At 42.2% G+C, this 21,524-nt stretch overlaps 1 protein-coding gene across 1 annotated transcript; it reads left to right on the forward strand.

Moving 5' to 3' along the window:
• The first annotated feature begins 1,410 nt into the window (after nucleotides 1-1,410).
• On the forward strand, nucleotides 1,411-20,013 carry LOC308643146 (zinc finger protein 212-like). The gene is made up of 5 exons (XM_081282971.1): nucleotides 1,411-1,570; nucleotides 14,005-14,394; nucleotides 14,519-14,645; nucleotides 15,664-15,753; nucleotides 16,708-20,013. The coding sequence occupies exons 1-5, from the start codon at nucleotides 1,547-1,549 to the stop codon at nucleotides 17,568-17,570; spliced, it is 1,494 nt and encodes a 497-aa protein (XP_081139097.1). The 5' UTR covers nucleotides 1,411-1,546; the 3' UTR covers nucleotides 17,571-20,013.
• The last annotated feature ends 1,511 nt before the right edge of the window (nucleotides 20,014-21,524 follow it).

Consider the following 21,524-nt stretch of genomic DNA (forward strand, 5'->3'; position numbering starts at 1 on the left):
GAGGGGTGAGTTCTATGAACAATGCCGTATGTCCTGATATGTCTGTCTCCACAATCATGATACATGTCTTTCTGAGTCTGACGGCAAGTGTTTATTGGTCTGAGAGAGGGCAGAACTTATTGTTAATTAGTCTCTTCAGGCTGGTCCATTCTTCCTTAAGATTTGGTAATGATTCAATCAAGCTCCTGTCAATCTGTTTGCCCTGAAAATCATCTTTTCTCTCTCTCTGTCTCTTTTTCTACCACGGATGAAACTCAGGGGCACTTGACCACCGAGCCACATTCCCAGCCCTATTTTGTATTTTATTTATGAGACAGGGTCTCACTGAGTTGCCTAGCACTTCGCCTGTTGCTGAGGCTGGCTCTGAACTCACAATCCTCCTGCCTCAGCCTCCTGAGCCCCTGGGATTTCAGGTGTGCGCCACCGTCTTTGAGATGGCTTTTTATATCCTTACTCTCTGATTCACTACTTAATCATTCAAAAGCATTTGGGAGCACTTCTGAGAAAAATGAGTAGACGATACTGTGAAAAGACATTTTAGTGGAAGAGACAGAGAAGTAAATGAAAAAAAAAAAGAGGTTATTTCCAGCAGGGTGAAGACAATGAGTTTGGGGATGGAGGAGAGAGTTGGGCTGTAGTCAGAGTAGGTAGGGCAGACCTCTTTGAGGAAGTGGAATCTGACCTCAGCCCTTCCTGTGAAGGAGACAGTCTAGGGTAACAAATTTTCTGTTGATTTTAAGAGTTTATATCTCAGAGGAAGCGCTTCATGCCTGTCATTAGACGTTCATTTCACTCTCCTTCACATATCTAGAGAGGCAAAATGGTATAAATTAGGTAAGTATGGTTGCAGGAGTGTTGCTGGTATATGGTGATGAAATGGTAACGTGGCCATGCTTTCTAAGCCCAAACTCCGAACACACCTTCTAATACACATGCAGCTCAAGGACTGGATTAATTATTTGAATCAAGTCTATCTTGGATTTTCCAAGGCATGTGACACCACACTTAGTGGACTACAGTGGGTTGACTGGGCCCTTGATTCCACACTGTTGATATGAAAATGCGATTCTATTATCTAAAAAGCCAGGTAATAAGTGCACTACTAGTATAAGGGCACTTGCCAGTTGGGGCCATTTCTCCTTTCCCCGAGTAGGTTACATGTTCTTCTCTAGGAGAAAAATCCGAGTTTCATGCATTTTTCAATCCCGCAAAGCATTTAGTAAAGTGCTGGCACCCAAAAGACACACAAAGGCCCGCGGGTCCTCCCTCAATTCACAACGTGCTCTGGACTTCAAGGTCGGAGCTGGCTCGCCATGCCGCGCTGGCCTGGGTTCCAGCCTGCCGTTCGTCCTCCGGCCGCACGGGGGCGCGATGGAAACCCCGCGTGGGCCGGGCGACTGAGCCCCATCTTGGCGGGCAGGGCCGGCTCCCAGAGTGCACCTCGCGTCAACACGGCGGCAGCTTCCGGGAGCGTCCGGGTGCGGGCGGACTGGCGCGCAGCCCGACGGCTCTCAGGCGGCCCGGCTGTTGAGCGGCGACTGGAGCTATGGCGGAGGCGGCGCCTGCTCGGGTGAGAGGCTCCCCTGCGACCTTCAGGCCGTTCGGGCGGCGGAGCCCGTCGGGGCGGGGTCGGCGTCGCGCGCTGCGGCGGGCGCGGGCGGGCGCCCCTCCCTCACCCGCCCGCGGCCCCAGGCACCCGCTCCCTCCGCGTCCGTCCCGCGCCTCGGCGCCGGCGCCCAGAAATTCCGCGAGGCTCGTTTCACGTTCTTGGGATTGTCCCAGTGGCCACACGTTTCTGCTTCTTGCCCGACCTGGGAACCCAAGGTCCTGTCGCCACCAGCGAGCTCGCCGGGTGCTCCGGGGACCCCACACTCATTACCTGCCACCGCGCAGTCTGGCCTGACGCGCTGCCGGTTTCTCCGTCACACTCCTACAACTTTCTGTGCTGGGGTGCAGCCACGAGTGAGAGCCAGGCGGGGTCGCCTGTGCTTCGGGACAGGTGTCACTTACCGTAGTTGCTGGGTTTTGTTTGCGAAGGTGTCAGAGTTCTTTCCTCCCCTTCTGCCTCCCGAAGCCACCCCTTTTCAAGGAATGTCAAGACACTGGCGCTTGTTAGGAGTACCTGGGTATGGAGACGGGAAACGAGGTCAGTCCTACCCGAGCTCTCAAGCCACCCAGTTTAGGTGATTTTAGGCAACTGTGTCCATCCTCTGGGTCTCCGTTGAACTCTGAGTTGCAAGTGTTGAGTTAGTTGCTAGATGATTTCTAAGGTTCCTTCTAGCGCTGACACTTCTCATTTCTGTTCTGGAGTAATGGTTAACTTAAAAATACCGGGGAGGCTTTCCTATGGGGAGGACAGGTATAACTGAATTGGGTTTTAATGCAGCCGTTTTGGGTCCACAAACCTTTTCAGAATCATGTGAGATCTTCAGTGAGAATGAAGGGCTAAGAAGATCCTGTGGTGAAAACCTTACCTTGAGCAGGGTGCACTAGATTCGATTCTTGCAGGAAGTGGAGAAGGGAGGATTTGGAAGACTTGGGGCAAGAGAACTCTGCTAGAATGCTTGCTCCCTACTGCTCATTCCAGGGTTGCTTACAGGTCACCAACAGACTTTGTGGCGAGGAAGCCTTAAAGATCACCAAAATCCCAAATCTCGCTTCAGATAACTTAGGGATTTGTCACTGTAGGACAGATTTGTTCTTCAGCATGTTTCTGTTCTCAGACTTTATCTCTTCAGATAAAGTATCTCTAGTCCAAGTCCTTGCCTTGATGAAAACAATTAATAAATGCTGAGAAAAACACCTATATAAATACATTTGAAATGTATAGTAAAGAATATTTGCATAAAGTAAGTGAAAGAGGGAACATTTTAAAGAGGTAAGCAGAGTTCTGAGGCCAACTTTGAGGGTATTTTCTGAACATTCATTTTTGGTATTTTATGACCTCAAGGGACCTAGAAAATAGAAGACAAAACTCAGAGCTTAAGATAGAGAAGCCTCCTGTTACAACCCCCTAAAGCTGAGAATTCAAAGGGCAATATTCTAAGGCTGAGTTAATTAAATGTAAGCTCTTTCCCCTAGGTGATTGCAAAAAATTTAAAAAGGCATTAAACCTTGACATTGTGAGATGGGTCTGAGATTTCTCTTGAGAATTTTTTTTTTTTTAAAGAGAGAGAGAGAGAATTTTAATATTTATTTTTCAATTATCGGGGAACACCACATCCTCGTTTGTTTGTGGTGCTGAGGATCGAACCCGGGCCCCACGCATGCCGGGTGAGCGCGCTACCGCCTGAGCCACATCCCCAGCCCCTCCCTTGAGAATTTATGAGCTTGTTGCTTGAATTCATACTCTCTGAATAGAATAGTTCAAGAAATCCTAAGCCAAGCATTTAAAGAATTCCCAGTTGTTTGTCAAAAACAAACACAAATTTTTTTTAAATATTTAATTTTTAGTTGTAGTTGGGCACAATGCCTTTATTTTATTAATTTATTTTTATGTGGTGCTGAGGATCAAACCCAGGGCCTTGCACCTGGTAGTCAAGCACTCTACCACTGAGCCACAACCCCAGCCCACAAACAAATCTCTTCTGAAGGAATCTACATTTAACTTAGACTTCAACTAATTCTTTTTTTTTTTAAATGTTTTTAGTTGTAGATGGAAACAATACCTTTATTTTATTCATTTATTTTTATGTGGTGCTGAAAATTGAACCCAGTACTAGGCAAGCACTGTACCACTGAGCTACAACTGCAGCCTGACTTCAACTAATTCCAATGGATAAAGTTCTAAGAAGTACGAGTTTATGATTTTAAAAAATTACCAAACAAACAAGGAAAAGAAAAGCCAGTAAAAATAATGGTCAACAAATTAAATCCTCAAAGATTTCACACATTAGTGGTATTAGACACAGAATATGAAATAACTGTGGGCTGGGGATGTGGCTCAAGCGATAGCGCGCTCGCCTGGCATGCATGTGGCCCGGGTTCGATCCTCAGCACCACATACAAAGAAAGATGTTGTGTCCGCCAAAAAAAACTAAAAAAAAAAAAAAAAAAAAATATTAAAATTCTCTCTCTCTCTCTCCCCCTCTTTAAAAAGAAATGAAATAACTGTGCTTAATATATTTAAAGATAAAAGAAAGAATGGGAAATATGAATAAGGGTCAAAAGAGAAAACAACCCAGTTTGAAAAAGTAAAATAGAATTTATTTTTAAAAATATTTTTAGTTGTAGATGGATATAATTATGTTTTTATGTAGTGCTTAGGATCAAACCTAGTGCCTCACATGTGCTAGGCAAGCACCCTACCACTGAGCTACAACTGTAGTTCTAAAATAGAAGTTCTAAGAATAAAAAATATAATTAAAATTTTAAAGTCAGTGGAAAGCTATACTTATTTGCATATTAGACACACCGATAATCATCTGGTGGAAGTGAAGAAATTATCCAGAAAACAATGCAGAGTAAGTAAAAAAAAGAGAAGGGAAATGTGAGAAGATAAGAGATAAGAAAAATGGAAAATTGGGGCTAGAGTTGTGGCTCAGCAGTAAAGGGCTTGTCTCGCACCCGCAGGACCCTGGGTTCAATCCTCAGCACCACGTTAAAAAACTAAATGAGTGAAATAAAGGTATCGTGAATAAATATTTTTAAAAAAATGGAACAAGAAAATCTAACACTCATCTAACTGGAACTAGAAGGAAAGCACTTGCATGCACACACTTGCTGTCACTTGGACTTTCTCTCCGTGTACTGGAGGCCATATATGATGAGTTGCTAATGTCTGATGATATTGTAGGATTGACAAATGCCAGTACATGGAAATAATGATATATCATCAATCAGGATAGATATAAAAGAAATTTCTGGGGCTGGAGTTGTGGCTCAGCGGTCCGGTGCTCGCTTAGCACATGCAAGTTGGTGGATTCCATCCTCAGCACCACATAAAAAAATAGATAAATAAAACGAATGTACTAGAACTTAAAAAAAATGAAGGAAAAAAGAAGAAATCTAGGCTCAGGGGGGACAACTTTTCAACAGCAATGATGGAAGTCTGATAACAGTAAAATGGTATTGTCAGGATGAAAGAAAAATAATCATGTTTTGAGAATTTTATACTCAACAAAAATATCTTTCAAAAACAATGGTAAAATATTTTCAGATAAATTGAAATTTAACAATTTGCTAGCAATACACTTTCATTAAAGAACATTCTAAAGAATATACTTTAGGTAAAAGGAAAATTTTCCCAAATGGAAATTCTGAAAATGGAAAATACTGTGATGATCTGTGAAAATAAGTAAATCTAAATAAATATTGGCTGAATAAAACTAATAATTTCTTATAGAATTAAAGGGAATTTCAGCACATTACAGCATTGATATAGAGATGATCACAATTCAAGTATTTAAAGATCTTTGTAAGTATGCTTCCTATAGTTTCAAGGCCAATTGCTAAAATACTAGAAATTGAATAACTTAGAAGGGGGGCTAATAGAATAAGAAAAAAATTAAAGAAAAAGGCAGAGATTGTTAGGATGAGGGGAAACAAATCCAAGTATTATTTATTTATTTTTATAATATGTTATGCTTACATTTTTTATACCTTTATTTATGTGGTGCTGAGGATTGAAACCAGGGCCTTGCATGTGCTAGGTGAGTGCTCTACTGCTAAGCCTTAGTGCCAGCCCCCCAAGTATGATTTATAAGAGATACAACTAAAAGATAAGTCTAAAGAAATGCTAAATATAAAAGGATGTGAAGACAATGTACCAGGCCAAAACCAATGAAAAGAAAGTTGGCTTAAGTATATATAAATATTGCTAAAGAAGGCTACTACTACTTTTATAATGGTAAAAGACTGGAAGTCAGGATTTGTGCTGTACACATAAATGAATTTTAATTGAATTTAAGTATTTAAAAGATAAAGGCAAAACTATAAAAAGTTTAGAAAATGATATTATGGAATTTAAGTTTATTTTTAACCTCTGACACAAAAGTTGAAACCATAAAAGGACACAAATAAAACATAACTATATTAAAGTTAAGATAATAAAAAGTAAGCTGGGTATGGTGGTATATGCTTGAATTCCCAGTGATTTGGGAGGTTGAGGCAGAAGATAGCAGGTTCAAGGCCAGCCTCAGTAACTTGGTAAAATCCTGTCTTTTTTTTTTTTATTTTTTAATATTTATTTTTTAGTTTTCGGCGGACACAACATCTTTGTTTGTATGTGGTGCTGAGGATCGAACCCGGGCGGCACGCATGCCAGGCGAGCGCGCTACTGCTTGAGCCACATCCCCAGCCCGTAAAATCCTGTCTTGTAATCAAAAATAAAAAGAACTGTGGGTGTAGCTCAGTGGTAAAGGGTTCCTGAATTCAATCCCCAGTACCTATCCCACCCCCACAAAAGTAAAAACCCATTATGCACAAATAAGAATATTTGTAACTTATCTATGCTGGAGATTAGTTTCCAGAATTAATTCAGAAATTTTGAGACAGGAAAAGTCAACCCAAAATAAATGGATAAAATACTTAAGCAGATATTTCACTGAAGGGGAAATTTTGAATGGCCAATACATATAAAAATGTAACATTTGACATTACCTGCGTAATTTCAGGATGCATACATACTCTATGATGGAAAAATCCCTTTCCTAGAACTGTACCCTAAGGAAACACTTGCCCAGGTGTGTCTCCTAGGACTTAGGACCCATGTATAGTCCTGTTCATCATAGCAGTGTTTGTAATGACAAAAAGATAGAAACATTAGTAGTGGAATGGAAAAATAGACAGTATTATACAATGAATATGATACAGCAGTGAACATCAATCGTAACCACATGCAACAATAAAATATTCCCAGGAGTTGTGGGAGAATGATTCAATTCATGTAAAGTCCTAAAACATACAAAACTCACGAATATGTTTTCTTGGAAACAAATATAAATACATGGAAAAAGGCAATTAATAGTAAAAAAAAAAAAATCAAGGATAGTAGTTAGAGAATAACACAAAAGACATTAAAGGAAGTGTGTGTGTGTGTGTGTGTGTGTGTGTGTGTAACTGAGTAGTGAAACCATGAGTATTTGTTGTCACTACTTTCTGAGTGTGTGTTTGTAAGTGGTACTGGGGATTGAATGCAGGAGTACTCTACCACTGAGCTACATCCTCAGTCCCTTGGGTTTTGTTTTTTCCTCCACATTTTTAAAATTGTTGCATTATAGGGCTGGGGATGTGGCTCAAGCGGTAGCGCGCTCGCCAGGCATGCGTGCGGCCCGGGTTCGATCCTCAGCACCACATACCAACAAAGATGTTGTGTCCGCCGAGAACTAAAAAATAAATATTAAAAATTCTCTCTCTTTAAAAAAAAATTGTTGCATTATAGTTGTATATAATAGTGGAATTTGTTCTTACTTATTAGTAGTATATGTATACAATATAACAAGGTAGTTTGGCCAGTGTTCTCCCCTAGCACTTCCCCCCACTCCCTTTCCATCTCCTACCCTTTGGTTTCTTTCCTCTGTTGATCTCTTTGATTTTCGTGAGATCTGCCCCCATTTTTTTTTTCCTTACCCCTTTGTTCCTTTCCGCTTCTGATCTCCCCTTGCTTTTCATTTGATCACCCCCTACAACTTTTTTTTCTTTTCCTTTTTACTCTTTAGCTTCCATGTATGAGAGACCCTTGACCTGCATTTGGCTTATTACACTTAACATAATGGTCTCAAATTCTATCCATTTTCCTGCAAATGACAATTTAATCTTTCTTTATGGCTGAATAAACTCAATTTTGTATATATACATATATACCACATTTTATTTATCCATTCATCTGTTGATAGATACTTAGGCTGGTGGGGCTGGGGTTGTAGCTCAGCGGTAGAGTGCTCAACTAGCACACATGAGGCACTGGGATAAAACCTCAGCACCACATAAAGATACAAATAAAGATATTATGTCCAACAACAACTAAAAAATAAATATTAAAAAAAAGATACTTAGGTTGATTCCATAGTTTGGCTATTGTGAATTGTGCTGTTATAAACATGGGTACACGTATGTCACTGTAGTAAGATGAGTAATTCTTTAGGATAAATACTGAGGAATGGTATAGCTGGGTCATATGGTATTTCCATTTCTAGTCTTTTGAGGAGCCTCCTTACTGATTTCTATGATGATTGTATCAATTTACAATCCTTTTTCTTCACATCCTCTCCAGCATTTATTATTGTTTGTATTCTTTTGTGTGGGGGGTGGAGGGGGGGATTCGAGACAGGGTCTCACTGAGTTGCTTAGTGCCTCAATTTTGCTTATGCTGACTTTGAACTTGTGATCCTCCTGCCTCAGCTTCCCGAGCCACTGGGATTAAAGGGATGCGACATGGCACCTGGCCCTTGTTTGTATTCTTTTTTTAAAAAAAATATTTATTTTTTAATTGTAGATGGACAGCATGCCTTTATTTCACTTACTTATTTTTATGTGGTGCTGAGAATCGAACCCAGTACCTCACGTATGCAAGGTGAGCACGCTACCATTTGAGCCACATCCCCAGCCCCCCTTGTTTGTATTCTTCATGACTGCCATTCTGACTGGTATGAAATAAATTATCAGTGTAGTTTTGATTTGCATTTCCCTAATTTCTAATGATGTTAAACAGTTTTTTCATATATTCATGGGTCACTTGTGTTTATTTTGAGAAGTGTCTGTTTAAGTCATTTACCCATGTATTAATTGGGCTAGTTGTTTATTTGCTATTAAGTTTTTTTGAGTTTGTTGTATGCTTTAGATATTAGTCCTCTGTCAGAAGAGTAGCTAGCAAAGATTTTTTCACATTCTGAAAGTTCTCTCTTCACATTCTTATTTATTTCCTTTGCTGTACAGAAACTTTTTAATTTGATGCCATCCCATTCATTTTGGCATTATTTCCTGAGCTTTAGGGGTTCTATTGAGAATACCTATATGCTGGAGTGTTGATCCCATGTTTTCTTGTAGGAGTTGCATAGTTTCTGGTCTGATTCCAAGATTTTTGATCCATTTTTGAGTTGATTTTTGTTCAGGGTGAAAGATAGGAATCTAGTTTCATTCTTTTACATATGGATAACCAACTTTCCCAGCACCATTTGTTAAACAGGTTATCTTTTCTCCAGTTATGTTTTTGGTACCTTTGTCAAGGATAAGGTGACTGCAGATATGTGGATTCGTCTCTGTCTCTTCTACTCTGTACCATTGATCTGTGAGTCTGGTTTTATGCCAGTAGCATGCAGTTTTTGTTACTATAGCTCTGTGGTGTAATTTGAAGTCAGATATTGTTATGCCTTCTGCCTTGCTTTTGTGGCTTAGAATTGCTTTGGCTATTCTGGGTCTCTTAATCTTCCAAATTAATTTTAAGACTGTTTTATTAGTTCTGTGAAGAATATCATTGGTACTTTTATGTGGATTGTGTTGAATCTATTTATTGCTTTTGATAACATTGCCATTTTAACAATATTAATCTTGTCTGTCGACAAACATGCCCAGCTCTCTGTTTTAATTTTATTATGCGACAGGGTCTTACTAAGTTGCAGAGGCTGGCCTGGAACTTCTGATCCTCCTCCCTAGTCTCCCAGGTCACTGGGATTACAGTTGTGTGCCACTGCACCTGGCTGTTGTCACTATTTTATACATTTTATGTGTTCAATTTTAAACTATTTGATATTAAAAGGTAATAGTATCTCTTATTTGGGAAAGATTGTAGATACCATCTAGTTCAACTTAAGTATCACTTTAGAATGTTATTTGCTTTGCATTAACTCAAGCTAACTGTGATTTTCTTAACCGTTGGGACTCTATCTTGTACTTAACGTTTGGTAACGTTTGGACCATAACAACATGTCAGTTGTTTGACTCATGATCTGACAATATGTTATTCAAAGGCAGGATTGTGCCAGAAACTTCAGAAGCATGGTCAGCATAGTGTACTTTTGTATTTTCATTATCTTCAGAAATACTCTTACATAATTGAATTTAAGAAAAAAATTACAAAAGAATACATGCTTATTAAAAAGTCAAATGAGCTAGGCATGGTGGTGCACGCCTGTAGTCTCAGCAGCTCAGGAGGCTGCGGGAGGAGGATCTTGCCTTAGCAAAAACAAGGCACTAAGCAACTCAGTGAGATCCTGTCTCTAAATAAAATACAAAAAAGGTTGGCATGTGGCTCAGTGGGGAAGCATCCCTGGCTTCAATCCCTGGTATCAAAAAAAAAAAAAAAAAAAATCAAATGAGCAATAACTTTTTTAATGAAAGAGTAAAATCCATTTCTCTCAACCTCATGAAGGTGCAACCCCGTTTGTTAACTGCATGTTGAATATCTTTTCAAACCTTTCTGTGTGATGAAACAAGCTTACATAAATGTTTTCTCTTCTATAGGAAAATGAGATGATAATACATATATTTTCCTAAAATTTGGACTTTTAACCTTATCAATAAGTTTTCTTTGTTGTTGTTGGCACCAGGGATTGAACTCAAGGGTGCTTAACCACTGACCTATATCCCCAGCCCTTTTTTATTTTTTATTTTGAGACAGGGTCTTTTGCTAATTCCCAAGCTGCTAGGATTACAGGCGTGCACTACCACTCCCAGCCCTCGCTGTGTTTTCTAAACCATACATACACGTCTAACTCATTTCTTTAATGGTTATGTAAAACCATCTTGGGTTGTGCCATAATTTATTTTACCATTCCCTTATTAACAAACATCTAAGTTATTTCCAGGTTTTGACTGTTCCAAAGTATCTTAACCAATAATTAGTTATCTTCATGGGTATGTCATCAAGTACTGTTTATTTTTGTAAGCTATGTTCCCTAAGTGGGATTGCCGGGTAAAGTTTGTTGTGTTTTTTTTTTTTTTTTGTACTGGGAATTGAACTTGGTGGCATTCAACCACTGAGCCACATCCTCATCCCTATTTTGTATTTTTATTTTAGAGACATGGTCTCATTGAGTTGCTTAGTGCCTCACTGTGTGTCTGAGGCTGGCTTTGAACTCGAAATCCTCCTGCCTCAGCCTCTCGAGCCGCTGAGATTACATGTGGTCCTGGCAAGGATTTTTAAAGATTTTCCTGAGGTCTCCTTCACAAGATGGTTTGTAGTATTTTCCATGACTTCCAGGAGGGTCATGGAAGTATCAGTTGTTCGTATCATGATCAGCTCTAAATGTTATATTCTTTTTCCATGTTTGTCATCTGATGGGTGAAAAATGGTTGCATTTGATTGTATTCACATTAACTGCTAAAGCTGTTGTCTTGTCATTTAATTGATTGCCTACATTTCTACTTTCATAAATGCTTTATATAGTCTGCAGTTTTATTTTTGGATGCTTTGATCTCTCTATTTCATATTCTCTTCACAATATTTTCTCTGTTTTTAGATTTTGTTTTTGTTTACTTTTATGACAGCTAACATTTTCTTCTACATGGACATTTTAAATCCTGTTTATTGAGATACAGTAAAATTCACTCTGTGCATATACTTCAATGGGTTTTGATAAATGTTTAGACATCAGATTACTAAAATATAAAATATTTCTATCATCCAAGAAATTTCCCTCATATTGCTTATAATCAATCTCCTCCCACTCCTGGCCCCTGACAACCACTGATCTTTCTGTCCCAATAGTTTTGCCTTTTCCTAAATGGCATCTAAATGGAATTCAGTATAGAGCCTTTTGTGTCTTGTTTCTTGGACTTTGCATGTAGTAATATTAGGTCAGTAGTTTGTTCTCTTCAATTGCTGAGGACTAGTTTACTGTGTGGCATGTTAATTTCCTAGGGCTGTGATAACAAAGTCATGAATCACAGACTGGCTTACACAACAGAAGTGTGTGATCTCCGTTCTGGAGGCTACACTTCTGAAACCAAAGTGTCGTAGGACTGACTCCTTATGAGGTCTATACCCCTCTCCTCGTTTCTGGTGACCCCAGACATCTCTTCCAGGTCATCTTCCTGTGTGTATCTTCATATCATTGTCCGTCTCTGTGTCTCTGTCCAGATTTCCCCTGATTTATAAGGACACTGGTCCTTTGGATAAGTCCCACCATAATGATATAATCATAACTTGATTACCTCCAGAAAGACCCTTTTATCAAACAAGGTCAAATTCTGATGTTCAGGTTACAGCATCTTTTTAATTTTTTAAAAATTATTTTTAGTTGTAGATGGACACAATACTTTTATTTTATGTGGTGTTGAGGAATGAACTCAGTACCTCCCACATGGGAAGCAAGCATTCCACCATAGAGCTCCAACCCCAGCTCTCCAGCTTTTTTTTGACCAGACAGTTCAACCCATAACATGGATGGGTGGACCACAGTTTGTTTATCCATGGGTCAGGTGATGGACATTTGAATTTTTCAGTTATGCTAGATAATTCAAAATGGAAGAAAAGAAGAAACTCTGAGAGAGAGAACTTCGATACTCATTTTCTAGTTTTCGGCAGACACAACATGACCACTTGTATGTGGTGCTGAGGATCGAACCCAGGCCGCATGCACGCCAAGTGAGCGCTCTACCGCCTGAGCCATATCCCCAGCCCCAGAAGAAACTCTTTATTATTATGTGGAAGAAGAAGGGTTCATTCTTCTTCTTAGACCCTGACCTACCACCCTGTCTGGAAGAAGTGCTTAGCAAGCACTAAGCACTTAGTGGCCCCGGGGAGGAAAGATGAGCCTCCAAAAAGCCAGTGACACAGAGACTTACAAAAGCAAAACAAATGTGATGAGGTTAATTTTTCCAACTTAATGTTTGGTTTCACATGAATTTATAATTTATATTGAATTAAGTCTTTTTAGGGGAATATGTAAGCGTTTGTGTGTTCTATGATGAATAGCTAAAATAGGTCTTGATCAAACTTAAATGTTCAGTTCTATGCCAGTCAGTTTCATTTTGTCCACAGTTTAAGGCCAGACTGTGACCCCTTCCCCCAGCAGTTCTTTCAGAGATTTCCTCTTGGTCTCATTTCCCCCAAAATGGGTTAGATAAGCAGCCTTAAATAAAGTGCCACATGAAAGAGGAGCAAGCTTTGGGAGTTTAGGACTGAAATGAAAATGGAGTAGGACAGTGTGTGAGAAAGCAGCTTCAGAAAGATTTCCCTAGTGTTGGTTTTAGAAATTTTGAGCTTCAGTCAAAAAATGAGAATTATAAGACCATAAAAATGAGAATTATAAGGAAAATGTCAGCAGGCTTAGTCAAGTCATTTCAGCAAATGTTTTTTTAAGGATTTATTTGTGTTATTCACTATATCAACTATTAGGATAAATAAGGAATGAGTTAGGTCTTGTAGGTCCTGCTAAGGAATTTTCTCTTATCATGGGGAGCCATCGAAAGGTTTGCAGCAGCAGTGACTTGATCAACTATTGATGTCAGGTAGGAATGTGGAGGCAAAGTGGATATAAATAACATCATTTATTATATAGTTCAAAACATAAAGTAGAAAGAAACTGCTTAAAAAATGAACTCCAGTACAGGAAAGTCTCATAAAATATGCTAAGTGTGAAATGCAGGCAGCAAAATATGTGCAATATGATTTTGATTTCACTGAGAAAGAAAAGAAAAAAAGCTCATGTATATAATCTACATAAGTTCAGACAGTTTACATAACTTTTCTACAGTATTCTCCAAAGTTATTACAATATACACATTTTCAATATCAGAATTAAAAAGTGCATACTTTTAAAAAAAGCCAAATATGGGCCTTTAATCCCAGCAGCTTCGGAGGCTGAAGTAGAAGGATAACAAATTTGAGGTCATCTTCAGCAACTTAGTGAGACAATGTCTCAAAAAGGACTGGGAATGTAGCTCATTGGTAAAGTGCCCCTGGTTCGATTTTCAGTAACAAGATAAAGTAAGAGGGAAAGAAAAAGAAGAAGAAAGAAATTAGGTAGCTCTGAGTTCTTTTGTACTTTGACATTGCTTTCTTTACTTGATATTCGGAATAGCATTGTCTGACTGACCTTGTATCTTTTTTGATTGATCCTTCAGCATAGACGAAAGCGGCGCTCTGCCCCTTTAACAACTTCTACACCTCCTTCACAAGCAACAGAAAAAAGCTCATATTTTCAGACCACAGAGATCTCACTCTGGACAGTGGTGGCTGCTATCCAGTCTGTGGAGAAGAAGATGGAGTCCCAGGCTGCCCGGCTACAGAGCCTGGAGGGACGCACTGGGACAGCAGAAAAGAAGTTGGCAGACTATGAGAAGACTGCCGTGGAGTTCGGCAACCAGCTGGAGGGCAAGTGGGCCGTGCTGGGGACCCTGCTGCAGGAGTACGGGCTGCTACAGCGGCGGCTGGAGAACGTGGAGAACCTGCTGCGCAACAGGAGCTCCTGGGTCCTGCGGCTGCCCCCTGGCAGCAAGGGGGAGGCCCCTAAGGTAGAACCACAGAGCACTAAGTTAGGCAAGAAGGGGAGCCCAGCTTCTATTGGCCATGATTTTGAATTGTTGGCTTGGCCTTCATGACTCCAAGGTGCTCATTGTGTGTCGTTTTTGGTTTTAGGTGTCCAGGTCACTTGAGAATGATGGCGTCTGTTTCTCTGAGCAGGAGTGGGAGAACCTGGAGGACTGGCAGAAGGAGCTCTACAGGAACGTCATGGAGAGCAACTATGAAACACTGGTCTCTCTGAGTGAGTAGCAGTACTAGGATTCCAGTTTCCCCCTGGAATTCTCTCATACACCGTGGCCAGTGGCTTGTGCCTCTGACTACACCTGTGTCTCAGGTTGACTTGGGATCCCCTATTGGCCTGTGTCAGGAAAAGTGGGAGTCTCCAGGTCCTCTCACTTACAAAACCTTAGGAAAAGTCTCAGAGGTATGCCTTCTAGTATTTCTTCTCTGCAGTTACACAGCCACTTCTTGAGAAGATTTACTGATGCATGGTAGTATTGCTGGGGTTTCTCATGTTGCTTTTAATAGTTAAGACTATTTGATTAGAAGTCTTACATTACCTGGGATGAGGGATGCAGCACAAATTGACCAAACCCTTTTTCTTGGAGTTTGGCTGGAGTGCTAGTCAGTCATTGTGGTCTAAATGTGTATTTCATGTAGATTAGAAGTGCTGCTTAATGTGTATAAATTTTAACTCACATACTCCCTATTACATAACTAATACATTTTGTTTGGTAAACAAACTCTTTAAAATGTAGGCCCACGGAGAAATGGATGGCCAGTGTGGCTGGACCAGAGTGAGTGAAGAGGGAAGTAGCGATGGGCCTGAGAAGTGACCATGTGACCTTAGCTGGGTCATGTGCTTTCTTCAGAACTGTCTCCTTGTTTGTCACCTGGCAGTCCCTCAGCAAGGATGAAATTAGATGCCCTGAAAGGGGCTTTGGCAAGTCCTCAGCCATGCGTGTGGGGTGGTGGTGGTCTGCTGGGTGTACTGCAGGGGCTTTGCAGCCTGGTGCCTGAGACCGGCGGCCCTTAGAGAGGAGCAGTAATGGCAGCAGCTAGCTGAATCAATGCTTAGCAATGGCCAGAATTGTCTAATTTTCCCAGAGCACTTGGGAGAGTGACAATAATAGTAGTCTTTGGGTCTTTTGAAGTTTTAATATTTGCTCCTTACCAGTAGTAACTGTGTTCATCAACAACTAACCATTGTGTGAGCTTTTACTCTCTTCTGGGCTCATACTGTGCCATTTCCAACCTAGAGGTCCTTGGCCAGCCAGAGGGAGAAGCAGACTTGGGTACAGAAATGCTGGGTGACTTGGAGGAGGAAGGCCCTGATGCTGCCCACCCTGGTGAGTGGCTTTAGAATATTTTCTCCTGTCCCCCTCTCCCTTGAAGCAGGTCTCTGCAGCTCATGGGGAGCTCTCCCACTGTTGAACTGCCAAACGATGACTATCATTAACCTCATCTGGCATATGCTAGTTCCAGATACCTTTATGACTACCATTTTGCCAGTCATATGTCTGTCTACTCCTACCAGTCTGTGGATCCTTAAGACTACATACCACATTTCTTTTTTTTTTTTTTTTTTTTTTAAGAGAGAGTGAGAGAGGAGAGTGAGAGAGAGAGAGAGAATTTTTAATATTTATTTTTTAGTTCTCGGCGGACACAACATCTTTGTTGGTATGTGGTGCTGAGGATCGAACCCGGGCCGCACGCATGCCAGGCAAGCGCGCTACCACTTGAGCCACATCCCCAGCCCCATACCACATTTCTTAATGCTCTACAGAATAGAGTATGTAATAGATCATCAGAACATGATGGAGAGAGGCGGGCCAGAACATCAGGAGGAAAGGAAATGTAGGATGTTTGGGCACAGTGTTTGGGCAGAATATGCAGAAAAGAGAGAGCTGAACACACCTTTTAAGCTATAGCTCTAGTGTATTTTTCTTTAATTATTCAAATTTATTATTCCAACACTCTCCTAAATTAATATATTTGAAGTGTATTTTGTCATTTTTCACAGGGATTAAATAGTTTGCAAACAAGTTTGGAGAGCTACCTTTTATAACATTGTTTTTTTTTAGAATAATGTATTCAGATTTCCAGTTACCTGTCTATACAGAAATATAGATTTAGTTTTTAATAATTCTTGGAACTTAGTTACATCTTTTTCCAGATTGTCCTAATTCATTTGTTCCCATGGGACTTTGATTTGAGCCCTTCTGAAATTCTCAGATACTTGTTTGGCTCTGAAGAGGCCAAAGGTGCTAGAATGTGATCTTTTTGTTGTTCTTTCTTTGCAGTGGACGGGGCTGTGGTCAAGCAGGAGGTGCTGTACAAGCAGGAGGACTCTGCGGGCCCCCCTGGCACGTTCTCAGGTGCTACTGAAGAGCAGGCTCTTCTCCGCTCAGAGCATTTTGAGCTCTGGGATGGCCAGGGTGGGTCTGTTCTTCTGGAGACAGGCCCTGGGGACTCTAATCTCGAGGATCCCATTGAGGGGAGTACAGACCCTACCAGTGGCAGAATTCTGGGCTGCTCCACAAAGCAGAAATCCCACAGGCAGGTCCAGCTGGGTCAGGAATGTGGGCAGAACCTGAAGCTAAAAAAGGACACTGCCAGTTCCTATGAATGTTCTGAGTGTGAGATCAGTTTCCGCCACAAGCAACAACTGGCCACACATCTGCAGAGCCACTCAGGGTGGGAGTCTTTCCCCACCACAGAGCCAGAGGAGAGCCTTAGGCCCAGGCCACGGCTGAAGCCACAGGCCAAGAAGGCAAAGCTGCATCAGTGTGAAGTGTGCCAGAGGAGCTTCAGCTGCAAGGTGAACCTCATCACCCATCAGCGCTGCCATCTTCAGGAGGGGCCTAGTGCTAGCCCACGTGTCCAGGAGAGGTTCTCACCCAACAGCCTGGTTGCCCTGCCTGGCCACATCCCTTGGAGGAAAAGCCGGAGTTCCCTCATCTGTGGGTACTGTGGTAAGAGCTTCAGCCACCCATCTGACCTAGTGCGGCACCAGCGCATCCACACGGGTGAGCGGCCCTACAGCTGCCCCGAGTGTGAGAAGAGCTTTGTCCAGAAGCAGCACCTCCTACAGCACCAGAAAATCCACCAGCGGGAGCGGGGTGGACTGACCCTGGACCCCGGAAGGCCCAATGGCCTTCTTTAAGGGTGCCAACCCCTCACCGTCCGGGGGCGGAGGGGGGTGGCATTGGTCCCCCCGGAAAAGACACTGTGCGCTATCAGGGACTAATTTCTTCCTGAGGGCCCTTGCTTCTGATTTGCCTTCCCTTGACCAAGTGCCAGACCGAACCCAAAGGCTGCCCTGAAAATCCTGTGGAAGAAGAGGAATCTAGGGCCCAGCCTCTCTTATCATCTTGACCCTGCCACTGAGAGTGCTGTCTCTTTGGCCCAGTCTAGTCTGGTTTTCCCATCCATCTGATACTTGGGGGCTGGGGGTGGCATGGTGACCCCACAGGGATTGGTGGTCAGTTCCAGGGCCAGTCCCAGCATTGCACGTCTTCCCATGGGCTACAGGCAAGCAAGTACAGGAGGAGTTTTGGGAAGAGTGACTCTCCACTTCCTCTTTTTTTTTGTAGTCTCTTTGTTAATAACAGAGAAGAAATAATTTAAATGAACTGCTTATCCTGCTCTGAAGATCCTTTTTTGGAGTTAGATTCTAGTTGATTTAAAGATTCTAGTTAGATTCTAGTTTAAAAATTATATACAGCCCAACAGTTGGTTTTGTTTTTGTTTTTGTTTTAATTTCAGGAGTTGTAGAAGTTGTTCCTAACGTGGGGACTCCGCCTACCCTCTAAGAGGGGATAGTTTATGGGGCTGTTTTAGCCTGGCCACACTTAAGGCAGAGAACAAAGGGGACACAGTGCTGGGCTTCCTCTTGTGGGTGTGCTTGACCCTCTTAAATGGGGCTAATTGTCTCAGAAGGACCAAGAGGAAAATTAGCCTCTGAAGCCCCCTGCCGGATTCCTGTGAAGGAGTGGCCAGTAGGGTTCTGGTCCTGGGAGTGCTGGTGTTTTACCATACCCCTCTCCCTCTGAGCCCCAACCCTGCTGTGTTTGTGCAGCTTCCCAGTGGAAGACTAGTCTGTTTCTCGAAGTGTTCAGCTTGTGCCAGTGGTTATTTAGTTTGTACCTATTACACCAGTCGTTACTTGAGGTTGTTCAAATTACACTTCTGTCCCAGAGATTGGCAGAAAGCACACAGATGCTTGTCTCAGGAGTGTTGATGGATGACCTGCCCCACTGTTGTTTACAGGGATGGCAGTGGGCTCCTGGGTCATATGTGAATGTCCCCTTGGATGGTTTACAGTTGCCTAGAATTAAAAAAAAAAAAAAAAAACACACACATCTGATATTTTTGTCCGTTTGTTGAAACACTTTCCTGGGGCCAAGTGATACAGCTGTTTCCCTCAAATGTTGAAGTTTGAACATTAGAAAAGCACGCAAGAGGCAAGCATATAAAGCAGGGTTTATTTAAAAAGGGGTAAGAGACTCCCCTCCCCACCTACCCGGGAAGGGGGCCATAGCTGGTTTCCTGGTATCCCAAGAAGCTAGGTGTTCTGCCCTTTTTGTTTGTCCTAGGCTTCCTTTGTTCTCCTGCCTTCTTCCCCTCTCTCCTTGGTATGTGACTAGGCCCAAGAATGCTCAGGGGGATGGCCAAAAGGTGGGAAACAGGTGGGCTGAAGGGGGGAAGGGCTGAATGGTGCAGCTAAGGACCCATTAACAGCCTTAAAGCTCCCTATAGGGAGAGGCAATTCCTGGGACAGGTTACCTTGGCAACTGGTTGGAGCAGTGAGAGGTTCTTGGTAAGGGTGGAGGAAGGGCTCTGAAGGAATTAACATTTCAATCCCTAAGGGGACAGTCTCCAATTTACCGGGTTCACTCAAAATTGGCCTACTTGATCCTCCCTGACTCAATTTACCTGTCTATGCTGACTGCCTGTCTAATTCTGGCTTCATAAGGGTGCAGAGGTGCCTCACCTAGAGCAATGACAGCACTGAAGGCACAGTTAACCTGCATTTTTACTTAAATCTAGACAAACAAGAAGAGGGTATGGATGAGAATAGCCAGGGACCCCATATGAAGTGGTGGAGAGCTTGAGACCATCTGGGTGTTGGTTTTGGGGAAGTGGTAGATGGGTAGGTGAAGTTTGGTGGGTGCCAAGGGAGTACGAGGCAGCTGTTAGAAAACTTTACATTATAGATAGCCACTCTGTCCCATCATTGACTGTCCTTACCTTCCAGTTATTAAGTGGTTTAATTGGCCAGCCTCCTACCTGGAAATGGGAAAAAGCAAAGTAGAAGCAAAGTCAGGTCTCCCTTGAGGCAGGGACATAATTGTGTCAAACAGTTGGGTTGGGGCCCCTGTAACATTTATTATGCACTTGTGTGTGAGGTACTCTTGTAAATTCATTTTATAAAAACTAGTTCTCATACAACCCGGAGTGGGATGATTTCACCCTGTTTTACTTAGGAGATGCGGGAAGAGACCAGAGGAGTAAGGTAATGTGACAGTGGGGATGGCTGTCCAGACCATCTTGCTTCAGAGCCCACACACTTGACCAGGTGCAGTGCCATGCAATGTCCACTGGATTCTAAGGCCCTGTTACCAGAACTGTGGGCTCCACACCAGCAGTACTGGCTCCCCTAGGAGCTTGGTGGAAATGCAGACCTGAGTGAGATCTCCAGGTGACAGCGCACTAGGCACTGTCCTAAGTGACAACAAATTAACCTCTTGCCTGCTTCAACTGTCCTGCAATGAAAGCCTGCTTAGGGAGGAACTGAGAAGGAAAACAGGAAATGGATTATCTGAAGCTTAGGGAACACTGACCTGGAAAGATGGTGACAAATGCCATGCATCCCTAACTAATCCTCCTTCCTGTTCCCACAATTAAGGTCCTAATGGTCCTCACCTGAGCTACTTGGTGACCAAACTGGTTGCTCCTCACATGTTCCTGCTACCAGTTATTGTTCTGAAGCACAGCTGGACATGGACTTTCCTCAGAACCCTGGAGTGGCATACCAGCTACTGATAAAGAGCAGGTGTTTTAGTATAGAACCCACAGCTTCCATAGCCTTCCCACCCTTCCCCTCAGTATGCTACTGCCACATTGGGCTTCCCATCTTGTTGAGTAAGCCCTGCTTTCTCCCTTCTTGATGTCCTTTGTGAACTAAACACCATTTGGTCTTTACTGTTTGTACATTAGCCCCTTCTGGGGATGCTTCCTTATCCATTTCTTAAATTAGAGTGTGTGTGTGTGTATGTATGGCACCTGTTATCTAGGCAGTTTTAAATACTTAGGTCACATTGGTGAACAAAACATCAGAGCCCTAGTTGAGTTCATGCTGTGTTAAAATCAGGTGTGTTTTTTTCCTGTGCTGCCCCTTTACACAGCCCTTTCCTCAGCCAGACATTCATTCAGCCTTGGCATTTGTGCACTCCTGAGTACCATCTGCAGTATTTTAAAAGGGGAGAAAAGAATAAATCAAGTCTTGCTTTTGAGCTTAATACTGTTAAGGGAGGCTAATACAAGGTTGAGAATATGTCACACGAGGCAACAAGGCTATAGGAGTTCAGGACAATTAGGGACATTGGGGGAGAATACAGTGTAGATAATGTGTAATGATCAAACAGGGTAATTAGCATTTCTGTCTCTTCCACCATTGTTTCTTTGGTTCTAGTTCTTTATAAAACAGGTAAATTATTGTGAACAACAGTCACCCCACCGTGCCGTAGAACACAGAACTTATTTCTCCTATGTAACTGTATTTAGGGACCCATTATGCTACTTCCCTCAGTTCCTCCTGGCCCTGCCCTTGAGAGGTGACCTTTGAAATGGCCTTTTAAAAGTAGGAAGAAGGGCATACTAAATGGAGGAGACTTGACCAAAGTAGGATGCAAGTATACATGGATGTATAAACAGCAGTTCATCCTGTTGGCTGGAGGGCAGGGTGTGAGAAGTGGAGTAGTGGGCTGGGGTCCAGCTGAGGGGTTTGGATTTTATTGATAAAGGGGAGCTGAGGAATGCTGAGCAAAAGACTGACCTGATTCAGCTGTGATTTGGAAACACTTAAGAGTTATGTCATGCTATTTGGGGGGAGTGA

Source organism: Spermophilus citellus (genome assembly GCF_964194105.1).
Source record: "Spermophilus citellus genome assembly, chromosome: 3".
In the NCBI taxonomy this organism is placed as follows: domain Eukaryota; kingdom Metazoa; phylum Chordata; class Mammalia; order Rodentia; family Sciuridae; genus Spermophilus; species Spermophilus citellus.